Source organism: Ahaetulla prasina, chromosome 4 (assembly GCF_028640845.1).
Source record: "Ahaetulla prasina isolate Xishuangbanna chromosome 4, ASM2864084v1, whole genome shotgun sequence".
Lineage (NCBI taxonomy): Eukaryota > Metazoa > Chordata > Lepidosauria > Squamata > Colubridae > Ahaetulla > Ahaetulla prasina.
This window is the reverse complement of record NC_080542.1, coordinates 8,994,930-9,015,083: the sequence shown is the minus strand read 5'-3', so window position 1 is coordinate 9,015,083 and position 20,154 is coordinate 8,994,930. Positions and strand designations below refer to the sequence as shown.

Genomic DNA, 20,154 nt, shown 5'->3' with positions numbered 1-20,154 from the left:
TTGGCCTTCCATCCCAATATGATGTAAAACTTGCAGGACATTCTCACAGTCACAATTAGTATTATCAACCAGCCCCCATTTATTTTTCTGCTATTGCCACCTGCCAATATTGGTTTGGATTAGATTATAGCTGTCCACGTTTTCATGGTGAATTACAAGATACGAATCTGAATATTTAATCATTATAATCCTCATGTATGAATAAAAATTAGCTTTGGAGGTGAAGGTTTCGGTGGACTGGTGCTGTTCTGTTCCCCCCGCCCCAACCACAACCAAGAAGACACACGAGCTAACTATATCTGCCAACAATTTATTCCTATGACAGATATCAGTTCTGGCAACGAACCTGCAATTGCCTGCCAAGTTCTCTTATCTCCTCAGAAGCCAGCGTAACTGCAGTTCATTGCTGGAGCAACCAAGAGTTCAGAAATAAACAGAAATCTAGAAGCCAAATTCTTAGTCTTGAAATATTGCAGCCAAAGTTTCCAAGAGTCAGTTTTTGTCCATCACAAGACGCTATAGAGCAGCTCCTCCAGCTTTTATACCTTGTGGGGTGTGGCTCCATGACTCAGCACTCTCTTGGCCTGCCCCATCCCTTCTTTTGTTGTTCCCACCTCTCCTTTCTGTGATGCCTGGGATTTAACCAGGACTGATTGTCAGCAGCTGGGTCTTGAGGCGTTGACTGGGAGGGGGAAGGTGCGGGAGAAAGAGACCTCATCATCTCCTCAACCTGGCCTGCCTCTGGAACCTGGAGCAGAGCCAGAGAGGAAGGTCCTGCAGAGGGAAGCCCTGTCAGCTCTTCCCCCTCACTCTCTGAGTCACTCTCTGCCAAGAGGCCAGGCTCGGGAGCCGAAGACACAACAGGTGCAATAAAAGTTACCTGGTTCTAAATATCAGTAAAACAAAGGAGATCTTAGAAAGAGCCGGCATGATCGTACTCCACTCAGCATCAAGGAAGCAGCTGTAGAGGTGATTAGCAGTATTAAATATTTGGGGATGCAGATAACTAACCATCTGAAGTGGTGTCTCCACACATCATCCTTAATGAAGCGTGCAAACGAGTGTCTGCATTTCCTGCATTGGATGTGGAAAGCATATCTTTCTCCTTCTGTCCTGGCCACATTTCACAGAGGCACAATTGAGAATGTTTTAACAAACTGCATCACTGCTTGGTGGCAGCAGTGCCTCAGATAGAAAGACCATACGGAGAGTGGTGAAGACAGCCGAGAAGATTATAGGAAGCTCGCTTCTTCTTATTCAAGTTACTGCTTATAAGTGCTATGTGCTTAGAGCTCAAAGCTTTGTCAGAGACCCCACACACCCACTTTATGGTCTGTTTCTGTTGCTCCCCCCTGGGAGGAGGTTTCAAAGTATTTCTAGCAGGACAACCAGATTCTGTAACAGCTTTGTTCCTATGCCATCAATCTGGTAAACTTGCAAGATTCATTTTCTCACCATGTCTGGTTTGGCAACCTAACAAGACAGACACGGACTTTAGAGGATAATTAGAACAGCAGAAAAAACAATGGCTACCAGCCTGCCTTCCATTGAGGACCTGTATACGGCACGAGTCAAAAAGAGGGCTGTGAAAATATTTACAGACCCTTCACATCCTGGACATAAACTGTTTCAACTCCTACCCTTAAAAACCCTTACAGAGCACTGCACACCTGAACAACTAGACATAAGAACAATTTTCCCCCGAATGCCATCACTCTGCTAAACAAATAATTCCCTCAACACTGTCAAATTATTACTAAATCTGCATTACTATTAATCTTCTCATCGTTCCCACCACCCTTCTCCTTTCACTTATGACTGCATGACTGTAACTTTGCTGCTTGTATTTTTACGATTTATATTGATATTGATTGTTTCCTGATTTCTTATTTGTACCCTATGACTACCATTAAGTGTTATACCTTATGATTCTTGATGAACGTATCTTTTCTTTTATGTACACTGAGGACATATGCACCAAGACAAATTCCTTGTGTGTCCAATCACACTTGGCCAATAAAAAATTCTATTCTATTCTATTCTATTCTATTCTATTCTATTCTATTCTATTCTATTCTATTCTATTCTATTCTATTCTATTCTATTCTATATACCTGTATACATCCAAACTAGACTGCGGTTTTTCTCTGTGTCATATAATATATGGGTGTATATGCATAATTTTGTATTTGTCTGTTTGTTTATGTTTATGTAGTGTATATTAGAGGTGGAGACCTTTTGAGAGCTGTATGCAACAAAATTTCATTTTAATATATGCCCATTAATTTACATTCAAAGTGACAATAAAGTTAGTCTAAGTCTAACTGTCCAATTCTATTTCCCCAGGTCTTTTCAAAAGCGGTTCAATCTTACTCACATATTATGTCATCTAAAAGAATGATCAGCTATACAAAGAAAATTGTCAGATTGCCTATTGTTCAATGGTAATTATGTCCCTTATGAATTACTGAAATCACTGCATTATTCTAGAAGGCCAAAACACCAGAGATTCTGTGCAGAAGGAAATCCACATAAATATTTCAAGAGCCACAGGGAGGCAGGAAGGGCTAATGCTGACTCTCTGAGCTTTACTTCCACAGAATTGTCTTCCTCCTTCTCTTCTCTGCCAGAACTTCTCTTTCAATGATAGACCCAGATGTTTTCCCCATAAGCCGAGAGTCATGAAGTTATTCCTTCTGGTATTCCTGATGAACAAAGTAGTTACCCTGAGCTGCCCTGCAAGTGATGCTTTCCTTGTTCCACATGAGTGGTACCAGCCTGGTGGCCTTATCATTGGTGGGATGGTGTCTCACATTGTGTACCACTTTTATGAAATTGACTTTAAGGAACATCCATCTTTAAAAGGTTATGGCTTACCACTGTAAGGGTTTTCCTTTCTTTCCATGCAGTTTCTAATCTTAACCAAATCCTCCAAAATTTTCTTCTATAAATAAAAGCTCTTTGAACATAAACGCTGGGTTTTGTACGTTATCTAACCCCGTTTGTCTTTCAAATGTATTTAGGGTGGGAGAAGGAATAATTTCCTTTATATAATGTTAAAGCCTTTCTTGTAAAATGTATGCAAGAAGTCCTTTAAGGAACATTTAGTGAGATTAAGGTACTTTCTAAAAAGTCTACATTATCTATTCACATTCAGTTTTGTGTTATGAGGATAGAAAATAAAAGCTGTACCTTGAAAAAAAGCTACTTATATTGTTGCAGTACACATCTGTTGCAAACTATAGAATTATTGTGTAAAAAGTATATTTAAATTCTGCACTAATTATTGAGTGTTTTAGAAAACCTGTCATCTATCTACTTCAGTAAGAGGCAGAAATGCTTCTTTTTCACAGAGAAGTGTTACAAGAATTGTAGAATCGTTTTTTCAATGGGGGTATTTAACCTATTTGCAGTTTAATAACCAAATTCTACCAGCACGTCCTTGCCTTGGCCTTTGCTGTGAAGGAGATCAATGAGGACTCCCAGATCTTACCTAACGCCACTCTTGGGTTCCACATCTATGACAGTTATCACAATCCAAGGATGACCTATCGCACCACCCTGGACCTGCTATTCAAATCCCAGGAATTTGTCCCTAACTACAAATGTGATAGCCAGAAGAATCTCATGGCCATTATAGGAGGATTCGGCTCGGATACATCATCTTATATGGCAGAAAGTGTAAATGTCTACAAAATTCCACAGGTAGTTTGGGCAGTGGATGAGAGAGAAACTTTTGACTTCTTTTGTAATGAATGTTAGATATCCGATGTTTTCCCATGCCTTTCTGCAGGACTTCACTGAAGTCTACTTTGCAATCCTTCTGTAATTTGATTCCACAATGCAGTGTATTTCAGATAACTGATTGTCCAGTCTCTTTTTGAAAGTCTTCAGTGATGGAGAAACCATAACTTTTGAAGGCAAGCTGTTCCATTGGTTGATTTAGGAAATTTCTCCCTAGTTCTAGGTTGCTTCTCTCCTCAGTTGCTTCTAGATAGCTTCTGTCCAGATTTAGCTACATTCCAGGTGTTCATGGAATGTTCATAGCATCTATATCAAGATGCAAATTTTGGTTCATAATCCAGTTGTATTCCATAGGTGAGAAAATATTCCATTTTTAAACTTTATTGCTTATATTGTTCATCTTCCACGTATAACTGGAGAAAATTTCAGGGTAGAGATACCTTCATTCAATTTACATCCATCCAGCAAGCAATCATTTCCCCCCATACTTTCCCCTTGTTTCTCATGAATAATGGCTCTCCCTTTTTTTTAGTTTAGTTGACTTATGGCTCTTTTGCCCAAGAAGAGTTGAGGACTACTAAGTTATCTTCACTTTATTGCATGGTCCCAAATGAGGATCAACAGTACACTGGAGTTCTACAACTTCTTCTTCATTTTGGATGGACGTGGATAGGAGTCTTCACTCTTGACACTAATAAAGGAGAACGTTTCTTCCAGAAACTGCAGTCATGGCTTTCCCAGAATGGCATCTGCATAGCTTTCTCACAAAATATTCCACAATTAGTAAATTTGGAAAATGTGTCTCAATTACTTCAGGGAAACTCCATTATCTGTAAAAAGCTGATAGATCAGAAAGCAAATGCTTTTCTTGTCTATGGAGAGTCGTTCACAATTTTGTGGCTCAGAGTTGTTGTGTTTCTGTGTGAGCTAGAGGATGAAGAGAGCACATCCTTTAGTAAGGTTTGGATCCTGATGGACCCAACTGATTTCATACTGACAGCATTTCAAAGAGGTTTGGATCTCCAGATGTTCCACGGGGCTCTTTCTTTTACAGTCCACTCAAGAGAAGTTCAAGACTTCAAAGAATTTCTTCAAGTCATCAAACCTTCAACCCACAAAAATGGATTTTTTCAAAATGTTTGGGAGCAATTGTTTGACTGTTCATTTTCAAATGAGGAATTAACCTTAATGTATGATGAAGTTTGTAGTGGAGGAGAGAATTTGGGGGATCTGCCTGCACCTCTGTTTGAGTTGCAGATGACTGGCCAAAGCTACAGTATCTACAATGCTGTCTATGCAGTGGCACATTCTTTGCATCAAGCAGTGAGTTCAAGATCCCAAAAGAGAGATATTCAAAAGTTTGAATCTCCAGATCTTCAGCCTTGGCAGGTAATGTCTCAAAAGATGCTTTACCTATCTTTTGTTTTTGTCAAAAGTTTGTTGTTTTAGTCATTGTCCTCCACTACTGATCATGGCTTGTTTGCTTTGGCCTATACTCAGATATCAATAGAAAAATTGAGGCAACAAAAATGATGGTATAAGAGGTGATTCTAAGTTACAAGAAGAAGAAAATAACCAATGCCTTTGCAAATTTCAGTCTTGTCAATGAAGTTTATTTATTTATTTATTTATTTATTTATTTATTTATTTATTTTGTCACAACAATATATGTAAGTATCATACAAAAAGATTATATAGTATATAAACATATATATGAGTAAATATTAGGAGATATAAGCATATATACATATAGGAAGAAGAAAAGAAAAACAATAGGACAGGAACGGTAGGCACGTTTGTGCGCTTATGCACGCCCCTTATGGTCCTCTTAGGAATGGGGTGAGGTCAATAGTAGAAAGTTTTTGGTTAAAGCTTTTAGGATTATGGGAAGAGACCACAGAGTCAGGTAAAGTATTCCTGTTACAGAAGTCATATTTTCTGCAATCTAGATTAAAGCGGTTGACATTAAGTTTAAATCTATTGGTTGCTCTTGTATTATTGCAGTTAAAGCTGAAGTAGTCTTTAACAGGAAGGACATTACAATAGATGATTCTATGAGTTAAACTTAGGTCTTGTCGAAGGCGACTGAGTTCCAAGTTTTCTAAGCCTAGGATTTCAAGTCTGGTGGGATAAAGTATTTTTTTGTTTTCAGAAGAATGGAGAACTCTTCTTGTAAAATATTTCTGGACACGTTCAATTGTATTGATGTCAGAGATGTGGTGAGGGTTCCAAACAGGCGAGCTGTATTCTAGAATTGGTCTAGCAAATGTTTTATATGCTCTGGTTAGTAATGTAGTGTTTTTGGAAAAGAAGCTACGCAAGGTTAGGTTTACAACTCTTAGAGCCTTTTTTGCAATGTAGTTGCAGTGGGCTTTGGCACTTAGATCATTTGACATGATATCATCCTTGGTTCCATAAATAACCATTTAATTTTCATATAGCATTGGACCTATCTTGTAAATGTATCCAGCCCAGTTCCAAGAAAAAATTAATGAAGTAGTGTCTGAAGGCAGAGTTTCTTTGCTTTATGCCCAACACACTTCTCTAAAATGTGGAGACGTCATTTTTCTGATTAGTATTTTGTAATTTAGTCAAGACAGGGTTGTTAGACTGTGAACTCAGAGGCTATGACAATTGTTGTTTTTTTTAATCAGTAGAGGTGCACTTAGTTTACTTTATTGTCATTGCACCTCGTACAACCAAATTAAATACCGTCTTCATTGTACATTAGAATAGAATAGAATAGAATAGAATAGAATTTTATTGGCCAAGTGTGATTGGACACACAAGGAATTTGTCTTGGTGCATATGCTCTCAGTGTACATAAAAGAAAAGATACGTTCATCAAGGTACAACATTTACAACACAATTGATGATCAATATATCAATATAAATCATAAGGATTGCCAGCAACAAGTTATAGTCATACAGTCATAAGTGGAAAGAGATTGGTGATGGGAACTATGAAACGATTAATAGTAGTGCAGATTCAGTAAATAGTCTGACAGTGTTGAGGGAATTATTTGTTTAGCAGAGTGATGGCCTTCGGGAAAAAACTGTTCTTGTGTCTAGTTGTTCTGGTGTGCAGTGCTCTATAGCGTCGTTTTGAGGGTTGGAGTTGAAACAGTTTATGTCCAGGATGCGAGGGATCTGCAAATATTTTCACGGCTCTTCTTGATTCGTGCAGTATACAGGTCCTCAATGGAAGGCAAGTTGGTAGCAATTATTTTTCTGCAGTTCTAATTATCCTCTGAAGTCTGTGTTTTCTTGTTGGGTTGCAGAACCGAACCAGACAGTTATAGAGGTGCAAATGACAGACTCAATAATTCCTCTGTAGAACTGGATCAGCAGCTCCTTGGGCAGTTTGAGCTTACTGAGTTGGCGCAGAAAGAACATTCTTTGTTGTCCTTTTTTAATGATGTTTTTGATGTTAGCTGTCCATTTGAGATCTTGCGATATGATAGAACCCAGAAATTTGAAGGTTTCTACTGTTGATACTGTGTTGTCAAGTATTGTGAGAGGTGGAAGTATGGAAGGGTTTCTCCTAAAGTCTACCACCATTTCTACGGTTTTGAGTGTGTTCAGTTCCAGATTGTTTTGGTTGCACCACAAGGCTAGTCGTTCGACCTCTCGTCTATATGCGGATTCGTCATTGTCTCGAATGAGACCAATCACTGTTGTGTCATCTGCGAACTTCAGTAGCTTAACAAATGGATCATTGGAGATGCAGTCATTGGTATACAGAGAGAAGAGAAGTGGGGAGAGCACACAGCCTTGGGGGGCCCCTGTGCTAATTGTACATGTATTTGATGTGATCTTGCTTAGCTTCACCTGCTGCTTCCTGTTTGTTAGGAAGCTTGTGATCCACTTACAAGTCTGTTCCGGTACCTGTAGCTGGTTTAGCTTAGTTAGAAGAATGTCTGGAATGATGGTATTGAATGCTGAACTAAAGACTACAAAAAGAATCATTGGATAGGTGTTTGGAGACTCAACAGGTTTTAGGATGTAGTCCAGAGCGATATTAACAGCATCATCTGTTGATCTATTTGCTCGGTATGCAAATTGCAAGGGTCTAAAAGCGGATTCGTGATGGTTTTCAGGTAGGAAAGCACTAGCCTTTCAAAGGTTTTCATGACTACAGATGTTAGAGCAACTGGTCTGTAGTCATTCAGTTCCTTGATGGTGGGCTTCTTCGGCACTGGGATGATGGTAGAGCATTTGAAGCAAGAAGGAACATAGCACATCTCTAGTGATTTATTGAAAATATGGGTGAAGATGGGGACCAATTGGTCAGCACAGACTTTTAAGCAAGAAGGAGTTATCTTGTCTGGGCCTGGCGCTTTTCCTGGCTTTTGTCTGTGAAATAGGTCCTGCACTTCCTTTTCTGTGATCACTAGGGGTTGTGAACCCAATGAAATGGGGTCAGTTGTAGGAGGCTTGGCTGTTGTTGGTGTGTCTGAGATGGGGATTGTGGAGATAGGTGGCTGTAGTTTCCTTTCAAACCTGCAGTAAAACTCATTCAGGTCATCTGCCAGTTGTTGATTACCTTCAGCCTGGGAAGGAGGTTTGCCATAGCCGGTGGTACTTTTAAGAGTTTTCCACATGTTTGCTGGTTCATTTGCTGAAAATTGATTCTTTAGCTTTTCAGAGTAGCTTCTTTTGCTGCTCTTATCTCCTTGTTAGTGCATTTCTGGCCTGATTGTACAGCATTTTATCACCTTTTCTGTAGGCTTCCTCTTTGGAATGTCGTAGCTGCTTAAGTTTAGGTGTAAACCAAGGTTTGTTATTACTGTGTATTCGCAAGTTCCTTGTAGGTACACATAGGTCTTCACAGAAGCTGACATATGATGTTACAGTATCTGTGAGTTCATCCAGGTCTGCAGAGGTATCTTTAAAATATTCCAATCAGTGCAGTCAAAACATGCCTGTAGCTTTAATTCTGATTCCTCCGTCCAGGTTTTCACTGATTTAATTATTGGTTTTATGGCTTTAAGTCTTTGCCTGTAAGCAGGTACAAGGTGAATCATGCAATGATCAGAGTGTCCTACAGCTGCACGTGGTAAAGACCGATAGGCATCTTTTAGTGTTGTGTAGCAGTGGTCTAGAGTATTCTTGCCTCTGGTGGGACAATTGACATGCTGAAAGTATTTTGGTAGTTCTTTCCTTAAGTTTGCCTTGTTTAGATCTCCCAAAACAATGGCCAGTGAATCAGGGTGTTTGGCTTCAGCCTCCATGATTTGGTCAGCTAGAGTTCGTAATGCCTCATTTACACAGGCTTGTGGTGGGACATAAACAGCAATTAGAAGAAATGAGGAAAATTCACGAGGCGAATAGTAAGGTTTGCAATTGATAATTAGAGTCTCTAAATTGTTGTCACAGAATTTGTAAATTATGTTAAAATCTTGACACCAGGTTGAATTAATATATAGGCATAAGCCTCCTCCTTTCTTTTTACCAGATGTTTCTGGAACCCTGTCTGATCGTTCAATTTGAAATCCTGGAATGTTCAGGCTGCTATTTTCAATGGATTCATTTAACCAGGTTTCAGAGAAGCATAGGACTGCTGAATTGCGAAAATCAGAATAGTATTTGTTTAAGAGGAGTATTTCATCCATCTTATTTGCAAGTGAGCGTATATTTGTTAGGAAAATTGAAGGCAGAGGAGTTTTAGTGCGAGTTCTTAGCTTGATTAAGATCCCAGATCGTTTACCTCGTTTCCTTCGTTTCCGTCGTTTGGTTTTTATTTGCATCAAATAAAACACACATCCTTCTCATTCTATACAATTGAATTGACAACCCCTGATATTGCATTAATATTGCACTATACCATAGAATTCAATATAGTTACTGCTCTGGGATAGAAGCTGCTTTTCAGCCTATGTGTCCTTGTTTTTATTATCCTGTACTGCTTGCCAGATGGTAATAGTTCAAAAAAAAAAAAGGTGTCCAGGATGAGATGGATCTTTAAGAATGTTTTGAACTTTCTTAAAGCGGCAGGAGCTATAAAGCTCTTTCAAAGAGGGGAGAGGGCAACCAATGATCCTCTAGGTAATGAAGTTAACCCTCTGGAACGCTGTCCTATCTGCCACTGTGCAATTGGCAAACCATACAAAGGAGCAGTAAATTAAAATACTCTCTATAGTGCAACGGTAGAAGGTCACCAGCAATTTTTCATTCAGCTGTTGCTTCCTGAGAAGTCTCAGGTAGTATAAGCTCTTTCTAGGGCCTTTTGACCAGTTCTGCAATGTGAGCACTCCAAGTAAAAAAAAAAAGAAAGAAAAAAAGTCAGATCCTCTTTTATGATAACACCCAGAAACTTAAAACTTCATGAAGTGATGTTAATTTTCAGTTAAGTAAACTACCAGGAAAATTGTTGAGCTTGTTGTTTTAAAACACTTGTCATCATTTACCAATATGGTCAAAGTGAGTTCTCATTTATTGATCATTCAATGTGGGTTTTCATTTTCTTCTTCTATATTTCGAGATAGGAAGACTTTTTTTCCCCACTTCCTGGAAACTGGGAGTAAAATAAAGGGAAGTTTTAAACCTTTTATCCCTAATAATTTGTTTTCTTTTGGACTCCCTTTTTCTGATCCTTCTTCAAGTAGCTCCACAAATTTCTTCAAGGGATTTCTTTTAACAACTCAGCTGGAGAAAGAGTCTTCTTTAAAGACAAAAGGGAAAGTCAAGGTGGTTTTGATTTTGTCAACATGATCACATTTCCAAACAGATCTTTTCAGAGAGTTAAAGTTGGAGAGTTAAGGTCCAATGGTCCAGAAGGAAAAGAACTCATCATTGAGAGGAACACAATCCTTTGGCACCCTGGATTTAACCAGGTAGGTAATCATGATTGTGTACAACCTGTACAAATTGTATCTTGTTCCATTATGATCGGTTGATCTTTGTCTGTTAAACCATACTGAAGATAGTCACTTTCCAAATCTGATTTCTCTTGCTGAAAAGGAAAAATAAAGGTATGTACTGTACAAAGGTTCATTTACCAAATTGACAAACTGGTATGATGATTTTAATATTGCCATCATGCCAATTTATTTACTCTCTCTGCCCCTCTTCGAGCAGATCCTCTTACACATCCTTGTAATTTCAACATCTTTTTAATGCACAGTATAAATCCAAGATGATAAAATTCAGCAGTCCATTGGGTAGTAGAAACGTATCTGCCTTCCTATAGGAAAAAAAAATCAGAAACTGTTTTAAAGATCTCCCTTTTCAAAACCTTTTATGTTTATCACCAGGTTCTTCCTCTTTCTCGCTGTAATGACCATTGTTCCCCTGGATATTGGAAGAAAGGAGATGAAGAAAAAAAATTCTGCTGCTATGACTGTGTTCGATGTCCCGAAGGGAAGATTTCAAATCAAATGGGTAGGGTAGACATTCCAAGAAGCTTTCGATAGATATGCTTAAGCAAACTATAATATGTTACTTTAGGATTCAAATGGTTATTAGATTTCTGAATCCTTCAGGGCAAATATTTATTTCCTTACCTGTGAATCACAATCCATTTGCCCTTGAAGTTTCTGCTGATCATGTTTCCTATAGAAACACAAGCTGTACATGCATTGAGCCATAGACGCTATATGATGGCTGGCTGGCTGGCTGGCTGGCTGGCTGGAGGAACGGACAGATAGACAGATAGGTGGGTGGGTGGGTGGATGGATGATAAATAGATGGATGGATAGATGATAGATAGATAGATAGATAGATAGATAGTTAGATAGATAGATAGATAGATAGATAGATAGATAGATAGATAGATAGATAGATAGATAGATAGATAGATAGATAGATAGATAGATAGATAGATAGATAGATAGATGATAGATAGATACATAGATAATCATATCATCATATAAATTCTATGGGTCAATAATCTATATCTATCTATATCTATATATCTATGTACATCTATATCTACATCATCTACATTTATATCTATCTATCTATCTATCTATCTATCTATCTATCTATCTATCTATCTATCAATCTATCAATCTATCTATCCTATCTTTCATTTTAAACTTATTTGTATTAACTGTTATTTTCTCCGTAAACAAATTTTTTTTTTTTGTAAACCTGGACCTTTGGCTGGTACAAGATCAAGGAGAGAAGCAACCTAGAACTATGGAGAAATTTCCTGATCATTAGAACAATTAATCAGTAGAACAATTTGCCTCTGGAAGTTGTGAATGTTCCAACATTGGAAGTTTTTAAGAAAAGATTGGACAACCATTTGTCTGAAATGTTATAGGGTTACAGGCCCAAGCAGGGGTTTGGACTAGAAAACCTCCATGGTCCCTTCCAACTCTATTAACTGTTAACTGTCACATAATCTGTCATTTTCTGGACTTTATCTTCTATGAAAATGTGAAAGTAAGGGAAACAAAAGAAGCTTCAATAGACAAGGGAAGATCTGTAAATGGATCAAATGTTCACATAAGAGAATATTATACCTGTAGAACCTAATGAATACATCAGAATAAAGCTGAAAGGTTTCTGGTTTGGCTCCTCTTCGTTGATGGCAGTCTTTTTTAGACTGCTAACCCCGTAGTCTGTAGAGCTGCCAGGACAGCATCAATCAGCTGTCCGGCAGCTTGTAAATCTCCCCCTTGGGGAAAGAGGGAGAAATGAGCATTCAGGCTGAAGTGGAGCCACCCGGAGAAACCCCAGAAAAGTTTCTGGAGGCTTGAGGGGAGTGCTCCTTCCAAAACCTGAAAGAAGCTCCAGACTCAGAGGGCATCTGCCTTTTGGCAGGAAAAAATGTAGCGTCCAATCTCCGCGGCAGAAATTGATTTGTGATTGATTGTAACGCGGACAGAGCAGAAACTGGAGTTCTAGCATTTGTTTGTAAGAAGACTGCAAGCCCCTAATAGAGGATTTATTTGTTGCGAAGATAGGAGAGAAGAAAGCAAATGGCATTTTGTGGAATGTAAGCAAATAGCGATTTGTGTGTTGGAAACGAAAGTTAAGGAAATGCTTATTAACAGCTAGTGTGGAACTAGGAGATATACAAGAAGATACTGACTAAATGGAAGAAATGAGAATTTTATGATTTATACTTTTTCTTCTTCTTTGGGATTATAGTGATTTAGAAGAAAAGTTTTTTGAATCTTTCCTCTTTAACCCCTTTTTGTCCTCTTTTACTGGGTAGGTTATATATTTTTAAAAAATGGCTTTTAAGCAAATAGTACCAAAAGCCACTAAAAACTTTAAAATTTCTTCAGCTCAGATACGAAAATTAAAAGAAGAAATCAAAGAGGAATTAAGAATTTTTTTACAGGAGTTTCTGGAGACTCGTTTTTCAGAAATAGATCAAAAATTTGATGAAATAGAGAAAGAGATGTTGGATTTTAAGGAAGTGGTGGAAGAGCAGAAGAGGGAAATGAAAATGGTAAAGGATGCAATTGCGCAAATATTAAGCTCTTGTATTCAGATGGAGGATGATCTGGCAGAAATTAATAAAGCTAATTTAGAGTTGCAAAGGAAAATAGAGGAAATTCAAAAGAATCAAAACAATTGGAACTTAGATAATAAGATGGAAGATATACAGGCAAAGGTAGATAGGGCAGATTAAGAAAGAGTAATATTACAATATAGATTAATGGAATATGCTATAAGGGTGAGGGGATTGAGGGAAAGTAGGAAGGAAAATTTAAGAGAGATTTTTACGCAAGCTTTTGCTCAGATAAAGGGTGTGGAGTCAGAAGACTTTGAGATTACTATTGAAAGAATTTATCGTGTTAATTCTTGGTGGGCAAGACAAAATAGATTACCGAGGGATATGGTTATTTATTTTACAATTAAAAAGATTAGGTATGGAATTTTGCAAGCCTTATATAAAAATAAATTTCAAATATTGGGACAAGATATAAAAATGATGAAGGAAATTCCTCCTAAAATGTTAAGAAAGAGAATCCATTTTTTAATGGATGAGTTTAAGAAACATCAGATATATTTTAGATGGGAAGTTCCAATGGGTTTGTCAGTGAATTTTAGAGGTAGAAAGTATTTTCTTAATACAGTTATGAAAGCAAGACATTTCTGTATTAATGTTTTAAAGAGTGGGAATCCTTTGTTATTAGATGCTAAGCTAACTGGTTTGGAGATGATGGAAAATAGAATAGGAGAGGGGAGGAATGTTTAAGATGTGAATATGATGATTATGGTTAATTTCCAGAATTGATTTGTTTAGGATATAAATTATAGGTTTTGGTATTTGTTATTTGTAAGGTATAAACCTATGGGATGATACTATTTAATTGTGAAGGATGGAAAGTAAAATTTATGAATTTAGATAATGTTGTGGATGTAATGATGTTAATTGTTTACTGTTATATTGTGAATGTAATTTAAATGATTATTCATTTTGATACATTTATAGACAGTAAAAGTTATTAAGTTAAGTTGGAAATATTGCATCTGAGAGATTTTATTCGTAATGATATTTGACTGATGGAGTAATATTGGAAGATTGGACATTAAATGTTATGACAATTGAAGAAATATATAAGTGATGAAAATTTGAGCTTGAGAAGACGGACTGTAATTTCAGAAATGTACTTATGAAATTTGAAGGAATATACAAGTGGAAAAAAATTGAATTTGAGAAGATGGACTAATTTTAAAAATGGACTGTAAGAAGAAGTAATATGTGAAGGGAAGATTGCATTGGTATTGTTCCTTTTCTTTTTTCTTTTTTATTATTCTTTCTTATCTCTTTATTTTTATTGTGAGGGGATTTAAAGTTTTATAGAGGGGTGGGAGTTTATGTATATTTTGTATATTTTAGCTTGTGATTGTTGGTCATAATACCTGGTATTTGCTCTGGGAAGTCTGGGGGGAGGGGGGAGGAGGGGGAAATGATACATGGATTGGTTATTAATGTACAGTAATGATTGAAGATATGAAATTAAAATTTGAAATGATATTGGGGCTGCCCGACTGCCATTTCAGAAAGAAAGGGAGAGAGGAGTAGAAGGAGGGAAGAAAGTAGGTAGGAAAGAGTTGAGAAGGAGGAGGGGAATAAGAAGGTTAGAAAGGGTGGAAGAAGGGAGGAGTGGAGAAGGAGGAGAGGAAGTAGTAAAGTGAAGGAGATGAAGTAGTAGAAGATAGAGGGAGGATGTGAAGAAAGGAAGTGGCAGTCAGGCAGGCCCGAATCAGCAATAAATAAAAAATTAATGATTAATGATGGATAACAGATTGTACATAAATATGATGTTGGAAAATGGAAATATTTTTTTTTATATAATAATAATAAAAAAACAAATAAAAAAAAAAGAATAAAGCTGAAAGGGACCTTGGAGGTCTTATAGTCCAACCTTCTGCTCAAGCAGAAGACCCTATACCATTTCAGACAAGTGGCTGCCTAATCTCTTCTTAGAAACCTTCAGGGTTGAAGCATGCACAACTTCTGAAGGCAAGCTGTTTCCCTGCTTAATTGTGCTCACTGTTAGGAAATTTATCCTAATTCCACATTATTTCTCTCCTTGATTAGTTTTCATCCACTGTTTTACCATCCATTCATTGTTGCATCCATTAACTTTCATCCATCTATCTACCTGCTAATGTTCTCCTCATAGAACTGGACTACTGTAACTCTCTCTACATGGGGCTCCCCTTGAAGAGCACTCGGAGGCTCCAACTGGTTCAGAATGTGGCCGGGTGGGTAATAGTGGGAACAACTCGAGGCTCCCATGTAACACCTATCCTGCGCGAGCTGCACTGGCTTCCTGTGGTCTTCGGGGTGCAATTCAAGGTGTTAGTTATCACCTTTAAAGCACTCCATGGCATAGGACCAGGTTATCTACGAAACCGCCTGCTGCTACCAATAGCCTCCCATCGACCCGTGCGCTCCCGTAGAGGGGGTCTCCTCAGGGTGCCGTCGGTCAAACAATGTAGACTGGTGACCCCCAGGGGGAGAGCCTTCTCTGTGGGGGCTCCTGCCCTCTGGAATGAACTGCCTCAGAGGATACGTCAACTTCCTGATCTCCGGACCTTTCGCCGTGAGCTAAAGACTTTTCTGTTCCATCGTGCAGGGTTGGCTTAATGAAGTTTTTTATTGGGGTTTTAATATAGTTTTATTATAATTCTTTCGGCCTTTAATTTAATTAGTTTTTAAATGCTTTTTAACTTTTTGATTTGTACTTGTTTCCATGGCTGTAAACCGCCCTGAGTCCTTCAGGAGAAGGGCGGTATATAAATTAAATAAATAAATAAATAAATAAATAAATAAATAAATAAATAAATAAATAAATAAATAAATAAATAAATAAATAAATAAATAAATAAATAAATAAATAAATAAATAATAGAATACAGAAGCATCATAAAAGTCAGGATAAAATTCATGGACCACAGTAATATACTTCTCCCCTATATTAAAAGTTATAACCTAAAAGAAATCAACTCTGACTGGTTTTTTTTTTTTTTTTTTTTTGGAAGGACAGCTGCTGAAGCTGAAGCTCAAAGATTTTTGTCCACCAAATGAGATGAGAGGAGTCATTGGAAAAATTGAAGACAAAAGGAGAAAGGGGTGGAAATGCATCAGATAGGTAGATAGTGTCATTGACACAGTGGGCGTGAGTTTGGGCAGATTCAGAAAGGCAGTGGAGGATGGGGGGGATGGTGTGCTATGGTCCATGAGGTAGCAAAGAGTTGGACATGACTTAGCAACTGAACAACAGCATAATTGAAAGTAAATCAATGGTTTGGGGTGTTTTTTGCTTGTCGAACCACACCTTTTTTTTTTCAAAATAAAAATACTGATGTTTCCTAGTTTACTCGCTCTTTAGGAAGGAGAAAAGCTAGAGAGTTTAAATTGCTAACATAGTGTAAGCCGCCCTGAGTCTTCGGAGAAGGGCGGGATATAAATGCAAATAAAAAAAAAAAGAATTATATTGGAATGAATCTAAGTAGTTATTCATCTGCTTCTGTTATTCAAATCTTACATCCATCATCAGACTTTTCTTCTCCATTTTTGGAAATTTTCTATATTGTAGTAACTTTCAGAAATGTTAGAACGACTGCATTTTAAGATTAATTGCACTTTATTTTATGCCAATCTTAAATGATACAGTAGAATTAAAACTGTGCTTATGTAAAAACACGATCAAACGGCGAACTATTGGAAACAACTCAAAAAGAATATCATGTGGCTCCCATGATAAAATAAATAAAACTAGAGAATGCATAGATGACAAATTCCTTGACTTTTTTTTTTTTCAGATATGGATGACTGTTTTGAATGTTCAGAAGATCACTATCCAAATAAGGAAAAGATAGAATGCATTGTGAAACCGGTGGTCTTTCTAAACATTGAAGAAACCCTAGGAATTGGTTTAACCTCAACAGCTCTTTCTTTCTTCTTCCTCACAATGTGGGTATTTGGGGCTTTTATTAAGCATAGAGATACTCCCATTGTCAAAGCTAACAACCGGTCGCTCACCTACACCCTGCTAGCCTCTCTTCTGCTCTGTTTTCTCTCCTCTTTGCTCTTCCTCAGCCAACCTGGCAAAATAATCTGCCTTCTCCGACAATCAATGTTTGGCATCAGCTTCTCAGTGGCCATTTCTAGTGTACTGGCCAAAACCATCACCGTGGTTGTGGCTTTCATGGCCACTAAACCAGGATCTCAGATGAGGAGATGGGTGGGGAAAAGATTGGCTTTTTCTATTGTCCTCTCATGCTCTCTATTACAAGTATGTGTTTGTGTACTTTGGTTGTCAACATCTCCCCCATTCCCTGAGTTGGACATGCACTCAGAGCTCCAAGAAATGATTTTACAGTGCAATGAGGGATCAACTTTCTTCTTTTATTGTGTGTTAGGTTATATGGCTATCTTGGCCATTGCCAGTTTTCTTGTGGCTTTTCTTGCCCGTAAATTACCTGACAGCTTTAATGAAGCCAAGTTCATCACCTTCAGCATGTTGGCCTTTTGCAGTGTGTGGATCTCCTTCTTTCCAGCCTATCTGAGCACAAAAGGCAAAGCCATGGTAGCTGTGGAGGTCTTCTCCATCTTGGCCTCCAGCGCTGCATTACTGGGATGCATATTCCTCCCAAAGTGCTACATCATTGTTTTTAGGCCTCAGCTAAACCACAGGGAGAAACTAATAAAGAGGACTTAGTACATCATATACTTATTCTTGCTATATTGACAAAGAAGAATAAAAAGCCTATTTACTGTGTATATGAAACATATAGAAGTTATTTCTGTGAAAGGAGGATTTTTGGAAGGTTGTTATGATTATTAAGATTTATTAATGTCACTCATTCAAAAAGAATTGTTCATGCTGCTGCATTTTCAAATATTTTTGGAGATCGTTTAATCTAACTCCTCTCACCCTTACTTTTTTTTTATTGAAAAAGTTTTAACAAACAAAAACATTTTCCCCCCTTTTTCACCCCCTCCCCCCCACAACCCCCCCTTCACCCCCTCCCTTCACACACACACACACACCCGGCTTCCCGGGTCAATCACAAGGTAACTCCTCTCACCCTTTCAAAACCTCACCTCAAGAAGATTGTGAGAATCTAGATTTCTTGGGTACTGTTAGGAGATTTCAGATATGGACTCAAAGATATCCAAACTCTTTCATGATTTTTATACTCTCTGTAAAAAGATAGTAAAAAAGTAAAAAGATTAACATTTAATGAACATGTATTTGGTACAGTATCGTGGAATATCAGTTTTCAATTGTTTAGGGTTCTTTGAAATGTACAATTTTAAAAGTTTCTGAATCCGGTACATTTAATTGAATTTGTAGGTCACAAGCAGTTATCATTCTCTTTCCATTGTGTCCTATGACCCGATTTAAAAAAAATATGGAAATTTAGTGAAATGAAGTGATGTGAAATGTATTCTTTCTGTCTCGTCCTTTATTTGATGCATATATGTGCCAATGGTGGTATACAGTTTAATTGCTTTGGTATGCATTGTTCCTCCATAATCTTTTCATGAAACTGTGGAAGAACAAATTGTGGATATATCAAGATGTAGTGTTCTCTATTTGCTCCTCAGAAGAAGAACCTTGAAAGCTCCTAAAGATAGAATGAACCTGCTATGATGGGGAAGTGATAAAAGATTGAATAAGTAAACGATCGCCCGTTCCCAGTCCATTAAGATTCCTACCTAGAGATACAAAATTAGGGTAAAGGAGACATGCATACAGATACAATTTTTTATTAATGGGGGTCTGCGGTGCTCTCTGATCTTGTTTGTTTTCTTGCAGGCGTTTCATTACCCAACTAGTACATATTTTACTTTACTGAACAGAGAAATTGTGGACACTGGTGGTAAAGAGGCTGTTATGCCAATCAATCAATCAATCAATCAATCAATCAGAATACAGCTGGAATGGACCTTGGAGGTCTTCTAGTCCAAATCCCTGCTCAAGCAGGAGACCCTATACCATTTCAGACAGGTGGCTGTCCAGTCATTTCTTGAAAACCTCCAGTGATGAAGCACACACGACTTCTGAAGGCAAGCTGTTAATTTTTCTCACTAACACGAGGAATGACACCAGACCCACACTCATGAGGTCCACACAGGATGTCACCACCACACATCCACCCAGAAAGCAGACCCAAACCCACACTGATCAGGAAGCACGACCAAGGACCAGAAGCCAGACCGCAGCTGCAACATTAGCCATTCCAAACCCCTCCAATCCATACATACAGCAGACAGACACCCACTATGAAGATGTAGCACGACCACAAACATGAAGCCAAACAACAGCAATGCAGCTCACCAGCTCAAATCCCCCTGCAACTCAGACTAATCTGAGCACAACCAAGCCCCCACCCAAACAGGACACACCCCCAGCCAATCAGAGCACAAAAAACCTCCATCCAATCAGAGCACAGCCAAGCTCCCACCCAATCAGTTCAAACCCCCACTAGCAGTTAAAAAGGAAGAAACAGCTGCAATCACACATTGCTCCCAGAAGCACGAAGCTGAAGCCTGAAGATGATGAATGAGACTTCGTCGAAACATCGCCAAGACACTTCTAATTTTACATGGGAGAAAACCTGAACAACCAAGGACATATATATATATATTGTCCAAAGCAATGGTGGTATAGTTTTGAAGCTTTGATGAAAACCATGTTCTCCCATCATAGGGGTAGATTCAGGCAATCAATTCTAAACCTTTTTGTGGAAGCTCACATACCCAATGCCATGAATAGCTACTAGTCACGTGGACCTCAGTACATTTGTAGATAGGCTTACACTTTCGCCAGGTGTCATTATTTCTAGTCCTTATGACACAAGATTGACCTCATGAAAGGACCTTAAAAAAGCAGTGGGAAAACCAGATTCTGAAGATAAATATTTCAAACTTTAAAATTGGTTACTTATAACTTGGCAGAGCTTCCAAAGAAAAGCAAAAGG

General features: G+C 38.0%; 1 protein-coding gene across 1 annotated transcript; it reads left to right on the top strand.

Annotated features, from left to right (window-relative positions):
• Positions 1 to 2,681: 2,681 nt before the first annotated feature.
• LOC131197101 (extracellular calcium-sensing receptor-like) lies at positions 2,682 to 17,885 on the top strand. The gene is made up of 5 exons (XM_058180741.1): positions 2,682 to 2,881; positions 3,414 to 3,705; positions 4,282 to 5,133; positions 11,001 to 11,127; positions 16,987 to 17,885. The coding sequence occupies exons 1-5, from the start codon at positions 2,682 to 2,684 to the stop codon at positions 17,883 to 17,885; spliced, it is 2,370 nt and encodes a 789-aa protein (XP_058036724.1).
• The last annotated feature ends 2,269 nt before the right edge of the window (positions 17,886 to 20,154 follow it).